The following is a 14,816-nucleotide window of genomic DNA, read 5'->3' as shown; positions in this document are numbered from 1 at the left end:
CCAGAGACAATCCTTAATATGTTTCCTTCTAGTCCTTTCTTATATACATATGTAGATACATTACGTGTACTTTTGGATCTTGTATTCTCCATCTTATTTGTAAATAGTATACTACGTAATGACTTAGTATTTTCTTGGCATGTGAATGGTTTAAATCACTTTTATACGTGAACAAATTCATAAAGTGAATATTTTTCAGATTTAGAATACATTTTTGTATCAGTTTTATAAAAAGTGATGGCTTATGAGTGATATATATTTATAAAATTTATATTTACTTAAAGTTTCATTGTAGTTTAGCAGGTTTTTGACTTTCTTTATTACTTTACAGTTCTGAAGTTTATAGGTTAAACTTAGAACAAGGACGATACCTGAATCCTCTACAAACTGATGCTGCGTGAGTATTGGTTTAGTAATACTGCTATATACATTTTGACCAGGAGGTGGAGCCAGATGCTCAGTTTGTTAACAAGTAACATAAAATACTGCAATTAAGCAAAACTCCCAGCAACTTAGTTAAAAAGTGCTGTTGAATTTATTCTTAAACAAAAAATCCACCGAAAGATCGGTGATTACTTTCAAAATTAAAGCATTTTTTCATATACTCAAATTTAAGTCAGTTAAAAATAGTTTATTATTATGACTTGCAGTGTTCTTTAAATTTACATTCATGGTTTTGTTTTGTGATATTTTCTCCTGTGGAGAAATTTTGAATTAATTTGGAGTGCCATTTTTCAATTTTTATGCTTTGCTAGCGGACATTTAAGGTTTTTAAAGTTTCCTTTTATCATACATTATAGTCTGCACATACGTATTATGCATTAAGAGTTTTTAGGAATGAATCCATCATCGTCATCATCACAACAAATAATAGCGATAAACTCAGTAGGAAAGCACTTACTTTGTGCCAGGTGTTATTCAGTCATTTTACTTTTATTAACTCATTTTAAACTTAGAACAGATTTATATGGTAAGTACCATTTTACAGATAGGGCAGCTGAGGCTCAGAGAGGTAAGTAGTTTGCCCAAGGCCACACAACTAGTCAAGAGTAGAAGCTGGATTACTTCTCATTGTGTATATGAAGAGCTTGCTGAATTTTTCTTAGTGCTTTGAGAGGATTTTTAAAGGTTAGACGAACATGTTGTGATAATAAGAACCAAGTTAACTCCAATTTTCTTTATTTCACATTGGCTAGAAATGCTTTTATTTTTATTTTTAAAAACTTGTAGTAGTAACTTCACAATGCATTATATTGAGAGTCCTCTGTACCCCAGGCACTGCTGAACACTTTGCTGTCTTTTTCATTTAATCCCCATAACAACCCCCTGAGGTAGGTGAAATATCCATTTTATAGAGAAAGAAAATGAGACTCAGAGTGATGTACCCAGGAGAAGCTTGTCAAGGCTCAGGATTGTCATGGTGATAGCGTGTGTTCTTTTAAGAATGTTACCTGCCTTGGAAGAAAATACCTTGAAAAAATAGAGTGACCCTTTCTTCTCATGGTAGTGGAATAGTATTTCAGAAGGAAGTCCCTCCTCGTTTGTCACCTAGCAGGTAGAGTGTCACCCTGGGGATCAGAAACTCCAGTGACTGTGAGCCAACCACTTAACCCTTTCAAACCTTGGTGTTTTCCATTTGCAGATTAGTGAGAGAGAATCTGTGTGTCTTCTTTCTTCCCAGAATTTGGGTTGACTGTTTATTTATTTAATATTCCTTCCCCGCTAAAGTAGCTGCTAACTAATACTTTCTCTCTTACTGCTTTCCTGTGTTAGGGAGAATAATGTTTGTGACATAAATTCAGTGCATGGCTTGTTTGCCACAGGAACCATAGAGGTAAGCATATATTGACTTTATTTTTTAGAATATTTGTTTTATATTTGATTGGACTTTTTATTTAAAGACTGAGTTGCTTGATTCCTTAGAGCAGGATAATGAGGTGATAGCTTATATATATATGTATATGTATGTATGTATGTGTGTGTATGTATATATTTATTTATTTTTTTCGACACAAAGTCTCGCTCTGTCACCCAGGCTGGAGTGCAGTGGCACCATCTCCACTCATTGCAACCTCCGCCTCCCAGATTCAAGTGATCCTGCTGCCTCAGCCCTCCTAGTAGCTGGGATTATAGGCACGCACAACCATGCCTGGCTAGTTTTTGTATTTTTAGTAGAGATGGGGTTTCGCCATGTTGGCCAGTCTGGTCTCGAACTCCTGACCCCAGGTGATCCACCTGCCTTGGCCTCCCAAAGTGCTGGGATTACAGGAGTGAGCCAGCGTGCCTGGCCGGGATTATTTTTTTCATTAAAAAAAAAAAAATTTTCCCCAGCTTTTTATTTTTAAAGAGTTCACATCTTTGTAAAAGTTTAGTGATAACATATATATTTTGCATTTTCTTTTCCTATAAAAATGTACATATATTAAAAATGTTTTTTGAACCATTTGAAAATAAGTTGCAGAGATGATATTTCTTCCCTAAATACTTTAAAATGGATTTCTTAAAAATAAGGACTTTCTCCTATAAAGTCATATATGTATCGTTATCATTACTAATAAATTTAATATTGGTGCAATAATATATATTAAGTAGTTAACATTGATACAATCATTTTAAATTTAAAAATTTTCCCAGTTATACCAAGATGTCCTTCAGCACGGTTCTCCTTGCCCCTCCATCCAATCCAAGTTCCAGTCAAGATTATGCATTGCATTTTGGACTGTTTTATTCTGGTATTTTTGGGTTTTTTTTTTTTTGTAATTTGAAAGAAATTCAGCTCATGTTAAAACACTTAAACAGTACTAAAAAGGTTATAAGGTAAACAGTTAAACTTTTACTTTCTATGAAATAAACAATGTTAATTAGGTTTATTTTTGTATGTGTTTTAAGGATTTCCTAGTAGCAGATTTTATTTATTTAATTTTTATTCTACAGCCTTTTTTTTTTTTTTTTTTTTTTTTGAGACAGAGTCTCACTCTGTTGCCCAGGCTGGTGTGCAGTGGCGCAATCTCGGCTCTCTGCAACCTCCGCCTCCTGGGTTCAAGCAGTTCTTCTGCCTCAGCCTCCCGAGTTGCTGGGATTACAGGTGTGTGCCACATACCTGGCTAATTTTTTGTATTTTTGGTAGAAACAGGGTTTCGCCATGTTAGTCAGACTGGGTCTCGAACTCCTGGCCTCAGGTGATCAGCCCGCCTCAGCCTCCCAAAGTGCTGGGATTGCAAGCGTGAGCCACTGTGTCTGGCCTTCTACAGCTTTTATTTTAAATTGTTTTTCATTTGCGTAGGGTAGAGTGGAGTGCTGGGACCCAAGAACTCGAAATAGAGTTGGTCTGTTAGACTGCGCCTTAAACAGTGTCACAGCAGATTCAGAGTAAGTAGAAATTAATTTGCAATGTCAGTTTTCATCAACTTTTGATTTCAGTAATGTATCTGTATTAAATTCAAATAAATTGCTAAAGGGTATCTGAAATTGTACTTTCCATGATTGGTTTTCATAAAAATCCTCTCCTGTGAAAGCTCACTAGTGAGTAAGCCAGATAGAATTTCTTTCCAAATACTGTACAGAAGGTCTTGTTTCTTTAGTTGCTGTAGAATTTTATTAAAACAATTACACTGCAGGAATTTATATTCTGATTTTGTAGGATCTAGTGATAGAACTGGGAGTCCACCACAAACTCCACAGAGGTGTGCTTTGAATTCTAAGGTGGAAGGAAGCAAGTGTTTTTTTAATATTTTCTTGTTCCTGTTTCCCTAATTCCTACATTTAAAACAACCAGAAGAGTTTTCACTATTATACATCCATTTACAGTTTTATGATATTTCCTAAGAAAAGATACCTAGAACCTGAATTTCTGGAGTAAATAGCATATATGTTTTGAAGGTTTTTGGTACATTGCTAAATTGCCCTACAGAAAACATAAGCTCAAGTTAAATGTCTGCCCATGTGCCCAGAGCATGCATTTGCTCACTCTCCTCAGCCTGGACAGTCCATCACAGCCCTGCCAACAATAAGTCTTAGAAAGAACCTGCAGATATTGATTAAATGAAGCTTAGCAGAAATAATAGCTAACAGATAGTGCTTTCTATTTGCCAGGTACTGGGTCTAAGTTCTTTACATATATTAACTTATTTAATATGACAGCCCTTTGCTATAGGCACTGTTATTATACTTATTTTACAGATGAACAAAATACTCATCAATGGCATACCTGTTATTCAGCCTTTAAGAATTATGTTGCAGAAGCATATTTGTTACTGGGGAAGGGTGGTCCAAACGTGCCTGTGAGTGGAAAAGCAAACCATACCGTTGCCTATAGAGTGTTGCCACCTTGTTACCAGAAAAACAGTGAACACAAGCATAATCACAGGAAGAAGCCTGGGTGTATACCAGAATGTTAAAACTAGGGGTTTTTTTCTGATTCGATTTTAGGTAATTTTATTTTATTTTTTTTAATGCTTAGTTTTTTTGTTTTTGTTTTACCTACAAACCTTAGAAGCTGTCAGTTCTAGGTGGAACCAACACAATATGAGAAGGTAATAAGATAGGGGAAGCAGGCTGCCATTTCCAGATGACATAAGTTTCTGTGCCTGGGAAACTCAGGAGAATAACTGAAAATCTATAAGAACTAATATAACAGTTAAATAAATTGGTTATAAAATGTGCAAAAATCAGTGACCTTGTTATTTATTAGCACTATCCGGCTAGAAAGGTTATAAATGGAAAAACATTCTTATAACAACAAAAATTGTAAAACTCGATACCATATATGGGCCAGGTGCGGTGGCTGACACCTGTAATCCCAGCAGTTTGGGAGGCCAAGGCGGGTGGATCACTTGAGGTCAGGAGTTCAGTACTAGCCTGGGCAACATGGTGAAAACCCATCTCTACAAAAAAAATACAAAAATCAGCTTTGAGTGGTGTCGCACACCTGTAGTCCCAGCTGCTTGGGAGGCTGAAGCAGGAGAATTGCTTGAACCGGAAGGTGGAGGTTGCAGTGAGTTGAGATCATGCCACTGCACTCCAATCTGGGCGACAGGAGTGAAACCCTGTCTCCAAAAAAATGCATATGAAGAAAATGATAAAAGAATAAGTAGAGAAATCTATCACTGTACTGAAAGAAATGATTGAGTGTACTTTGAAGAGCGAGTGACTAAAGTAGCTGTAGATAAGAGGCTTCAAGGTTCCCATAGGTGCCCCAGTGCAGTTACAGGCTCAAGCTCTAGGTGGCAGAAGAGATCTGATGATGACAAGAGCCGACAGCCAGGACTCTAGGTCCTGGGCCAAGGGCATGTGGACGATGGGATTGATAGCAATATTGTCCACATCTGACTCATCGCCTAGCACTCTTTCCACTGGAGATCATTGCTTTTGCTGCTGATTGGCTTGATTGGTATTTGAGAAGCATATTCTAGAGTTGTGGCCATAGCATTCCCTCTGTCTTTGGTACTTTCAGAGGCTCTGGGGTCCCCATTTGAGGATTAGTCTTTTGTTTTAGCTGAGCTTGGCTAATTTTAAAGTGGAAATGGTGTACCCGTATCCAAACAAAATTATTTCTTCTTAAATATAAAAGGGGATGTTTCTGTAAATACCTTATTCTGGCTTAATTAAAATGGAAGAAAGAAGTAGATTACATTTTGTATATAAAGTGTAATTTTATTTTGATTATGAAAGTTTGAATACAATTACCATTTACTTATTATTTTTGAGATAGGGTCTTGCTCTGTTGTCCCAGTTGGAGCACAGTGGAATAATAACAGCTCACTGCAGCCTCGACCTCCCAGGCTCAAGCAGTCTCTTGCCTCAGCTACCCAAACAGCTGGGACAACAGGTGTGTGTCACCACAACTGGCTTTTTTTTTTTTATTTATTTTTTGTAGAGATGGTGTCTCACTGTGTCGCCCAGGCTGGTCTTGAATTCCTGGCCTCAAGAAATCTTCCCACCTCAGCCTCCCAAAATGCTGGGATTACAGGTGTGAGTCATCTTACCAGGCTGCAGTTACCTTTTAAACAGAAGGCTAGAAATGTGATTTTCCTCCATTAGATTTGAAGTGAAGATTAATAATGAACTTGTTACTTGGAAGGAGGTTTGGCCATATATTCATGAAGCATGAATATTTTGCTTTTCAGGATAAACAATTTACCAACAATCTCTGCTTTGAAATTTAATGGTGCCTTGACCATGGCAGTTGGAACATCCACAGGGCAGGTAAATATGTTTAATTTGGAAACTTCACATCTAAGTTTTTATTTCAGTGATGTGTGTATGTGTCATGAGAAATATACTATAGGAACACAAAACGAGGCCATACTATTTTAGCCAGAGCAGGGGGTATGCCTTAATGCTGGATTCTTCTAGCACCTTGAGAAATCTTGACTCTTGCCTTGGTCAGTCTGTGGTGCTGTGGACTTGGAGCTGCAGTGGGATAGGCCTGCACCACCACACCTGGCTAAGTTTTTGACTTTTTGTAGAGACAGGGTCTCACTGTGTTGCCCAAGCTGGTCTTGAATTCCTGGGCTCAGGCGATCCTCCCACCTCAGCCTCACAAAGTGTGGGGATTACAGGCGTGAGCCACTGGGCCTGGCCATAAGTACTCTCATTAGTGGTTTGGAACAGCATTTCTCAGAGTCTATGGAACAGAATTCTGTGGTCAGACAGTCTTGGGAGTCTGCCAGACTTCTACTCTTAAAGATTCACAGTGGATTTCAGTGCTTTTTAAATAAAGGCACTGAGGAATTCTTGCAGACAAGAAATATGTTTAATAAGTATTTCCAAAATTCGTGTGTTCAAGGAGGCTTTTTTTGTTTTTTAAACATAGCATCATTAACTATAGCCCATGCCATGAGTGGTCAGCAGAACATGCATTAGCAGTGCTAGTCCGAGGAGTACTTCTTTCTTTCCTTCAAGGTAGAGCCTGTACACTTGCCTCCCCCTGCAAGAGGTCTGAAACCCTGCCTTGGAAGATTAACTTTCTCTGTCATCATGGGCTGGAGGGGATCTGTCACCTGGGACTTAATCCTAGGGGAGCTTCCCCAGGCTTCCTTGCCCCTAATGACAGGGGTCCAAAGAGATTTCTCCTTCTCCCAAGAAGTCATAGCCTTGCTACCACTACCTGTCTTGAATCTACTAGGACTGTTGCTAATTACGTCTTTCATTTTTGTTTATATCTGTTGCTATGACACTGCCTGGTATGTAGGCCCTCAGTATGTATTTGTTGAACAAATTAAACAAATTCTTATGGGATTTCATTTTTTGTTCCTTTCTTTTTTTTTTTTTTTTTTTTTTGAGACGGAGTCTCGCTCTGTCGCCCGGGCTGGAGTGCAGTGGCCGGATCTCAGCTCACTGCAAGCTCCGCCTCCCGGGTTTACGCCATTCTCCTGCCTCAGCCTCCCGAATAGCTGGGACTACAGGCGCCCGCCACCTCGCCTGGCTAGTTTTTTGTATTTTTTTTTAGTAGAGACGGGGTTTCACTGTGTTAGCCAGGATGGTCTCGATCTCCTGACCTCGTGATCCGCCCGCCTCGGCCTCCCAGAGTGCTGGGATTACAGGCTTGAGCCACCGCGCCCGGCCTTCATTTTTTGTTCCTTTCTTAGTATGTTCAGTACTCTTAAAAATTACCCTTGGGGTTGAATTCATAAAATGTATACTTTAAGGATTATTTAAGAGATCTTTCTGGAGAGAATCTCAAATCTCAACATCTTGAATAAGGGTGTTCATTGTGTTCATAACAAAGTAATGAAGAAAATGGCTGCCATTATTCTCACTTATAAATATTTCGTTTGAAGATAAAATGTCTAGTTTGTTTAAACAGAAATAACTTGGTTTTGATTTTTTTTTTCAGGTTTTATTATATGACCTTCGATCTGATAAGCCATTGCTAGTTAAAGATCACCAGTATGGGCTGCCCATTAAGTCCGTTCATTTCCAGGATTCATTAGATCTGATTTTGTCTGCTGACTCTCGAATTATCAAGATGTGGAATAAGAACTCCGTATGTATTTTTGGTTGAAATTACTTGCTTCTTTATTTGCAGGTGTTCCGAATGATCCTTTCCTCTCCATTGCCTTTTTTTTATGTGGGTTGTTGAGAAAGAGATACTGAATATCCATTTGGGAACTTAGTGGGAGGGCAGTTACTTTTGGATAGATAAGATACTCATGATTGCTTTCTTTCTGTTAAGAAATTTTCCTGATTATCTAGAACTGCCATCCATTTTAGATGTTAAGTTAGGTGGAGAGAAAATCATGGTTTAAAAAAGTTGATCCATGACCTGAGAAACCCCCTAGATATCAAGATTCCCTCACAGATGTAGGAAAAGTTTTAAGAGCCACTAATTATCCTTCCATGCATGTTTGTGTTGTTACATATCTCAAATTTATACTTTTCCTTTTTTTTGAAACAGAGTTTTGCTCTGTTGCCCAGGCTGGAATGCAGTGCTGTGATCTCAGCTCACTGTAACTTCAGCCTCCTGGTTTCAAGCAATTCTCATGGCTTAGCCTTGGAGTAGCTGGGATTACAGGCTTGTGCCACCATGCCCGGCTAATTTTTGTATTTTTAGTAGCGATGAGGTTTCATCTTGTTGGCCATGCTGGTCTTGAACTCCCGGCCTCAAATGATCCTGCCTGCCTCGACCTCCTAAAGTGTTGGGATTACAGGCGTGAGCCACCACATCTGGCCTTAAAAGCTATATTTCTTAAGAATATTTTGATGTTCCTTTTCCTCAGCTCTAAATGTCGTTTGAAATGTAACAAAATCCTGTATTGCTGGTTTTAATCTGTCTTCTGTTTTTCATTTTTCATTTTAAAACCGGAGTATTTTGAGAGAATAGTAGAAAGTTCATCAAATCAATGGGAAAAATGCATTCAGTATAGCTATGCTTTTAAGAGTTCTTTGCGTTTAATTCATTAGAAACTTAGCATTCTTAGTTTAAAAACAGATCACTTTTAAAAACTTATTTGTGATGAAGTTGGGTGAACGGTCCACCAGCCTCAGCAGTTCGTGCCTCAGTGCAAGTGCCAGTCTATTCCGTGGGGGCTGCCTGTGCTCAGGCACACATGCTACAGACAGCCCCTCACAGTTCAGCTGCCTGTTGAGTCTCTGGCTTTCTAGGCTGTTACTTTGGTTGTTTAAATTTCATTTTGTTAATTCCTGAAGTATGGGTCTTCCTTGGCTTATTTTCCTTTTTTCTCTGGATCTCTCCTGGAGACCAGACGTGTGTTCTACATCCCTGAGGCCGTCACCTCATAAGTTCTGGTGACTTTGTTTATGTTACAGAGAAGAACATAAAGAAAAAGACAGGCTTTCAGTCTGTCTAAATTCTTGGAAGAATTACCCTGATGATTGCCCAGGGAAGTGTCTGTGCTGTCTGCTTTGCTGGCTTTGAGTTTGGAGGATATTGAGGGCTTTTTTAAGGATGATTCGTGATCTTAGACCCGACCTTTCTCTGCTGTTTTTCTGGCAATTCAAACTAATTGGCATTAAAACAATATTTATTTTTAATACTGCAAATGCTTGTGTTTTTATTCTTAAAAATTCATAAAACAGTGGTAAAGTAGAAGTTATTTATCCTTGACCTGGCTTTCATCCAGCCTAAGGGAAAGACTATTACCAATCTGGATGTGTCTTTCCATACCCTTTAACTTCTGCGTAGTTTCCAATGTGTGGATTAGTATCACCTTTGACACCTTTTTGTCATTGTTGTTCTGTACCATTCTAATTCCTTTCCCCTCGCTTCCTGGTTTCCCCGCTTTTCCTTCCTCTTTCAGTGGGAACTTGAGAAGAACGGGAGGCAGCTGTGTGAGTCTCACTGTTAGTCTTGGGGTAGGACTTGGCTGTGTTCTTCATTGGACACAAACCATCTTGTCTGTGCTCTGACACTGCTCTTTTTTGCCGTGGGCACTCAGTCCATCCTAGTGTCAGACTTCTCATAATGAGTTACAAATGCAAGAGCTGGCAGCAATTTTCAACATCACTTCTTGAAATCATCACACTGTAATTGCTACAGTAAATTTTATTTTGGCATTTTTTTTGTTTCTTATGACTAAAGACTTCCTCTTGACTAACACCCACATTACTTGGTTTTGCCTGACTTGCTTACCTTGTTTATCTTTCTCATCATCTTTTTCCACACCCACCTTCTTAGCATCTTTTTCTTTTACTTTCCTTCTCTTAATTTTTGAAAGATAGAACACTCTTCCCCCAACACTTAAAATAGAAATGGTTTAGCCCTAACTACAGAGTAACTAACGCTTAAGTATTTGTAGGATTTCATTTTGTTTTCTATATCCGTTGTCTCACTTGATCCTCCTCGAAAACTTGCGGTGCAGGCATGGCAGTGTTGTCCTCATTTTCCATGCTGGCCATCTCTCTCCTCTGATTTCTTTCTTTTTTTTTTTTGAGATGGAGTCTCACTCTGTCACCCGAGGCTGGAGTGCAGTCATGCTATCTTGGCTGACTACAATCTCCATCTCCTGGGTTCAAGCAATTCTCCTGCCTCAGTCTCTCTAGTAGCTGGGATTACTAGATCCCAGGCCACCATGCCTGGCTAATTTTTGTATTTTTAGTAGAGTCGGGTTTCACCATATTGGTTAGGCTGGTCTTGAACTCCTGACGTCAAGTGATCTACACATCTCAGCCTCCCAAAGTGCTGGTATTACAGGTGTGAGCCACAGCTCCCAGCCGTCCTCTGATTTCTTTCAATACAAGTTAAACTGGGTACGCTTCACAGATTATGAAATATTTTTTTTTAAGTTGATGCATATTTTAAACTTCATCTTTTCTTCCCATGTTGACATTATCTTTAAAATGTTGCAATTTTTCTTTTTTTTTTTTTGGACAGGTCACTTCTCCTCCCTAGGCCTGTTTCTTCATCTATAAAATGGGATTTTTTGATAAATTGATAAGATAAATTCTCTAAGATTTTTAAGAATTTAAATTTTGTATTTGAATTAGGCTATTTTATTTATTTACATAGGAGTAGATGGTTGAGTTACAGCTTCAGTTTATTTGACATTGCCAAAAGTTGTTGTCCTTTAACCTTTAATAATTCATTTTTGCTTGCTATTTTTAGGGAAAGATATTTACTTCCTTGGAGCCAGAGCATGACCTTAATGATGTTTGTCTCTACCCCAACTCAGGTATGCATTCTGTAGTGAACATTCAGTGAGACAAATAAAAAGGCTATACTTTTTTAGGTTTTAAACCCATTTTATTTCTTAAGATAGAATTTGGCTTTGTCAGCACAATTCTTGGATATTTAACTTAGAAGAATTAAGAGCAGGAAGTGGTGTCGATGATTCAGAAAATGGCACTCTTAATGACTCAGTGCTCAGCCCGCCCAGCTATTAGTGGAAAGTGGTAACAGCATACAGGTAGGAGGCAGGTGAAGTGCTATTTTGGTGTGCTCTTTAGCTCTTTTATGTGATTAGTAATAGTGTGTGGAAATTGAGGGCAGAGATTTGGAGAAAGCTAGATTGCCTGATAATACACAGATGGCTCATGAAACCACAGGTTTTATAAATTCTACGTTGTATGCTATTCAGCAATTTACATGTTAGATTTCAAAATTTAACAATGCTTTCAAGGCCAATCTGTGAAAAATTTCAGAGTATGGGAGAAAAATGAGAACAGTGTCTACTCTGAGGACAGAGGTGCCCAGATCATCCTGATGGAGGGAAGTAAGGCAGAGTGTGAGAAATCCTATCACGTTTGTGCAAAGAGTACTTTGACAGCTTTCTGGAGAGAGAGTGCTTTTACCCTGACCACCGAGAGCAGAGCAGCGAGAAAGTTTTGCTTTGCGTTGAGCTGGAGCGCCGAGTGAGGTTTGGTTAGGTGGAGTTGGAGCTGAGGTGATTCTCGTAGGAGAGCAGTCCAAGACGACCAGAAAGGATGGGCACAGAGGGCTCAGTTGGGGCCGGGAGGAGTGTCCTGTGCCTGAGCTGTGGTGGCTCTGGGAAGGCTGAAGTGGGAGGCAGAGAGTGGCGGGTGGTGGAGGGCTGGGCATGATGTGCTGAATGTCTTGGGCTCCGTGTGCAGTCGGAGAGGACTTGTTCCGACTGTGCTTTCAGAGGCAGGTCTACCCCGTGTTCCAAGGGTAGATTGGTTTTGAACAAAAGTGACCTAGAAGTAACTGATATTCTGAGCTGAGATGGGGAGCACAGGTGAGAGGGCAAGTTTGTAAAGATTATGGCTGCTTTTTCTAACGTGTGAGGATTAGGAGGTGATGGGCAGTTGCAGTATCTGGCAGTGTCTGGCTTCCCGTCAAAATCATTTGCACAGCTTTAAAGGTACAGCTCCCTTGACCTTATGCTAGGTGTACTGACTCATAGTATCTATGGAGAGGGCTTAGAAATGGGTGTTTTGTTGTTTTTTTTATTTTTTTTGAGATGGAGTCTCGCTCTATCACCCAGATTGGAGTGCAGTGGCACGATCTCTGCTCATTGCAACCTTTTCCTCCTAGGTTCAAGTGATTCTCATGCCTCAGCCTCCCAAGTAGATGGGACTACAGGGACATGCCACCACCATGCCTGGCTAAATTTTGTATTTTTAGTAGAAACGGGATTTTACCGTGTTGGCCAGGCTGATCTTGAACTCCTGACCTCAAGTGATCTGCCTGCCTCTGCGTCCCAAAATGCTGAGACTATAGGTGTGAGCCACCGTGCCTGGCCAGAAATGTGTATTTTTAACATACTTCCCAGTGGATTCTTAGGCGGCAAGCCCTGAATTGATCCGCAGACTTGTGCTTGGGAGGCATGTCTGGTGTCCAGTAGAAAATGTGGTCTCAGTGTAAGTGGGTCTGTAGTTAGAATGTTTTGCCATTATCCCAGAAGTGGTGGGAATGAATGAAGTGACTGATAGGGAAAGCGGGAGTGAGATAGGAAGTGAGGAGGAGCCAGTTCATTTGGGAGAATGATGGGGAGGAGCCAGCTGAGAAACTGGGCAGTAATGGACAGAATGACAGTGCCAGGCCCCACAGTTGTTGAAGTATGGGAGAGATTCAGTGGGCATTGCTCAGCAACTACTAAGGATTACAGACGTTGGGGCAGGAAGGAAAAAACTAAGTTTGATTGCATGCTGCTGTTATCAATCTGGATGACGGATGCTATAATACAAACTTATTTCATCTTTTATAACTGTGTAGTCAGTGGTCCATGGCTTTTTATTCCTTCTGTTTTCTTTCTTTCTGCTTTTTCTTACCTCTTAAGGGGTCAGAAAAATTGGGTAATTCATTCAGGGTTGGTCACCCAGGTGGTGTGTGGCAGAGCCTCAGTTAGAACCCAGCCTTCCTGATTCTGGTGCCCATGCTGTTTTTCTTTTTTTTTTTTTTTTTTTTTTTTTTTTTGAGACAGAGTCTCCCTCTGTCCCCTAGGCTGGAGTGCAGTGGTGCCATCTTGGCTCACTGCAACCTTCCCCTCCCGGATTCAAGCGATTCTCCTGCTTCAGCCTCCTAAGTAGGTGGGATTACAGGCGCCCGCCACCACGCCCGGCTAATATTTGTATTTTTTGTAGAGACAGGGTTTCACCATGTTGGTCAGGCTGGTCTCGAACTCCTGACCTCGTGATCTGCCTACCTCGGCCTCCCTAAGTCCTGTGATTACGGGCGTGAGCCACTGCGCCCAGCCGCCCATGCTGTTTCTAATTACACACTGCTCTCCCAAGAAAGATGAGAAACACTGGACTTTATAATTTACATTTCATCTGTGGTAGTTGAGAGAATTTTATTATAATCATGGGAGTAAAGTAAAATTCTGGTGAGTTCAGGAACAGATTGCAGCTGAGGATGCTGGGTCCTAGTTAGGGTATTGAAATAACCTGCACTGGGGTCTGGGCTAAGTAGGTAAGTGAGTAAACCGGGTGGAGCTGAGGCTAGGTAAGGGTGATGAGCAGGGGTAGTGCGACTGGGGGAGTGACAGTTTGAAGGGCACAGAGAGTGGGGAGAGAAAGACAGTCTCACCTTGGGCTGTACAGTTTGGTAACCACTAGCCACTGAAGGGCATTGACATGTACTGTGAGTATAAAATATACATTGGATTTAAAAGACATTCTGTGAAAAAAGGATGTAAAATAGATCGTTAATAATTTTCTATTAATTACATGTTGAAATGAACATATTTTAGACATATTGGATTAGTAAAATAAAATTAATTTTAACATTTTATTAAATGTGGCTACTAAAAATTTTTAAATCACATATGTGGCTCACATGCTGTTCCCATTGGACAGTGCTGGTCTAAACTGGGAGATCTTCAACCCTTTAGGATGCTGGTAAGGTTTAATAGTGCTTGTGCCTGGCTGGGCGCAGTGGCTCACGCCTGTAATCTAACACTTTGGCAGGCCGAGGCAGGCGAATCACGAGGTCAGGACCTCGAGACCATCCTGGCTAACATGGTGAAACTCCGTCTCTACTAAAAATACAAAAAATTAGCCAGGCGTGGTGGCGGGTGCCTGTAGTCCCGGCTACTCCGGTAGGCAGAGGCAGGAGAATGGTGTGAACCCACAGCGGAGCTTACCTTGAGCCGAGATCGCGCCACTGCACTCCAGCCTGGGCGACAGAGCAAGACTCCATCTCAAAAAAAAAAAAAAAAAAAGTGCTTGTGCCTGGCCCAGTGTAGCGGGGATTTTTGAGGCTGGTAGGTTGCCTCAGTTTTTCCGTTGTAACGAAGAATGTAGAGGCTCAGAGAGTGAAATGAGTGCCAATCTGTTGCCACCCCGAGGCTGCTATGCACAAACAGCTTCTCCACGAGGCAGGGCTAGAGTTTGGACTCTTCTTGTGGTCAACTTGATATCTCAGGTCAAGTTTTGTGCATCTGTCCCCCACCTTT

At 40.4% G+C, this 14,816-nt stretch overlaps 1 protein-coding gene across 2 annotated transcripts in view; it reads left to right on the top strand.

Moving 5' to 3' along the window:
• Nucleotides 1-14,816, top strand: part of LOC105486492 (nucleolar protein 10) — a 114,639-nt gene that overhangs the window by 21,233 nt on the left and 78,590 nt on the right. For both annotated transcript variants that reach the window (XM_011749384.3, XM_011749383.3), the window contains exons 7-12: nt 332-397; nt 1,774-1,834; nt 3,284-3,369; nt 6,126-6,204; nt 7,838-7,987; nt 11,066-11,132. In XM_011749384.3, coding sequence (XP_011747686.1) covers nt 332-397; nt 1,774-1,834; nt 3,284-3,369; nt 6,126-6,204; nt 7,838-7,987; nt 11,066-11,132 — 509 coding nt within the window. The remainder of the gene's footprint in view (nt 1-331; nt 398-1,773; nt 1,835-3,283; nt 3,370-6,125; nt 6,205-7,837; nt 7,988-11,065; nt 11,133-14,816) is intronic.

Source organism: Macaca nemestrina, chromosome 13 (assembly GCF_043159975.1).
Source record: "Macaca nemestrina isolate mMacNem1 chromosome 13, mMacNem.hap1, whole genome shotgun sequence".
Lineage (NCBI taxonomy): Eukaryota > Metazoa > Chordata > Mammalia > Primates > Cercopithecidae > Macaca > Macaca nemestrina.
This window is presented reverse-complemented; position numbering and strand designations above follow the sequence as displayed.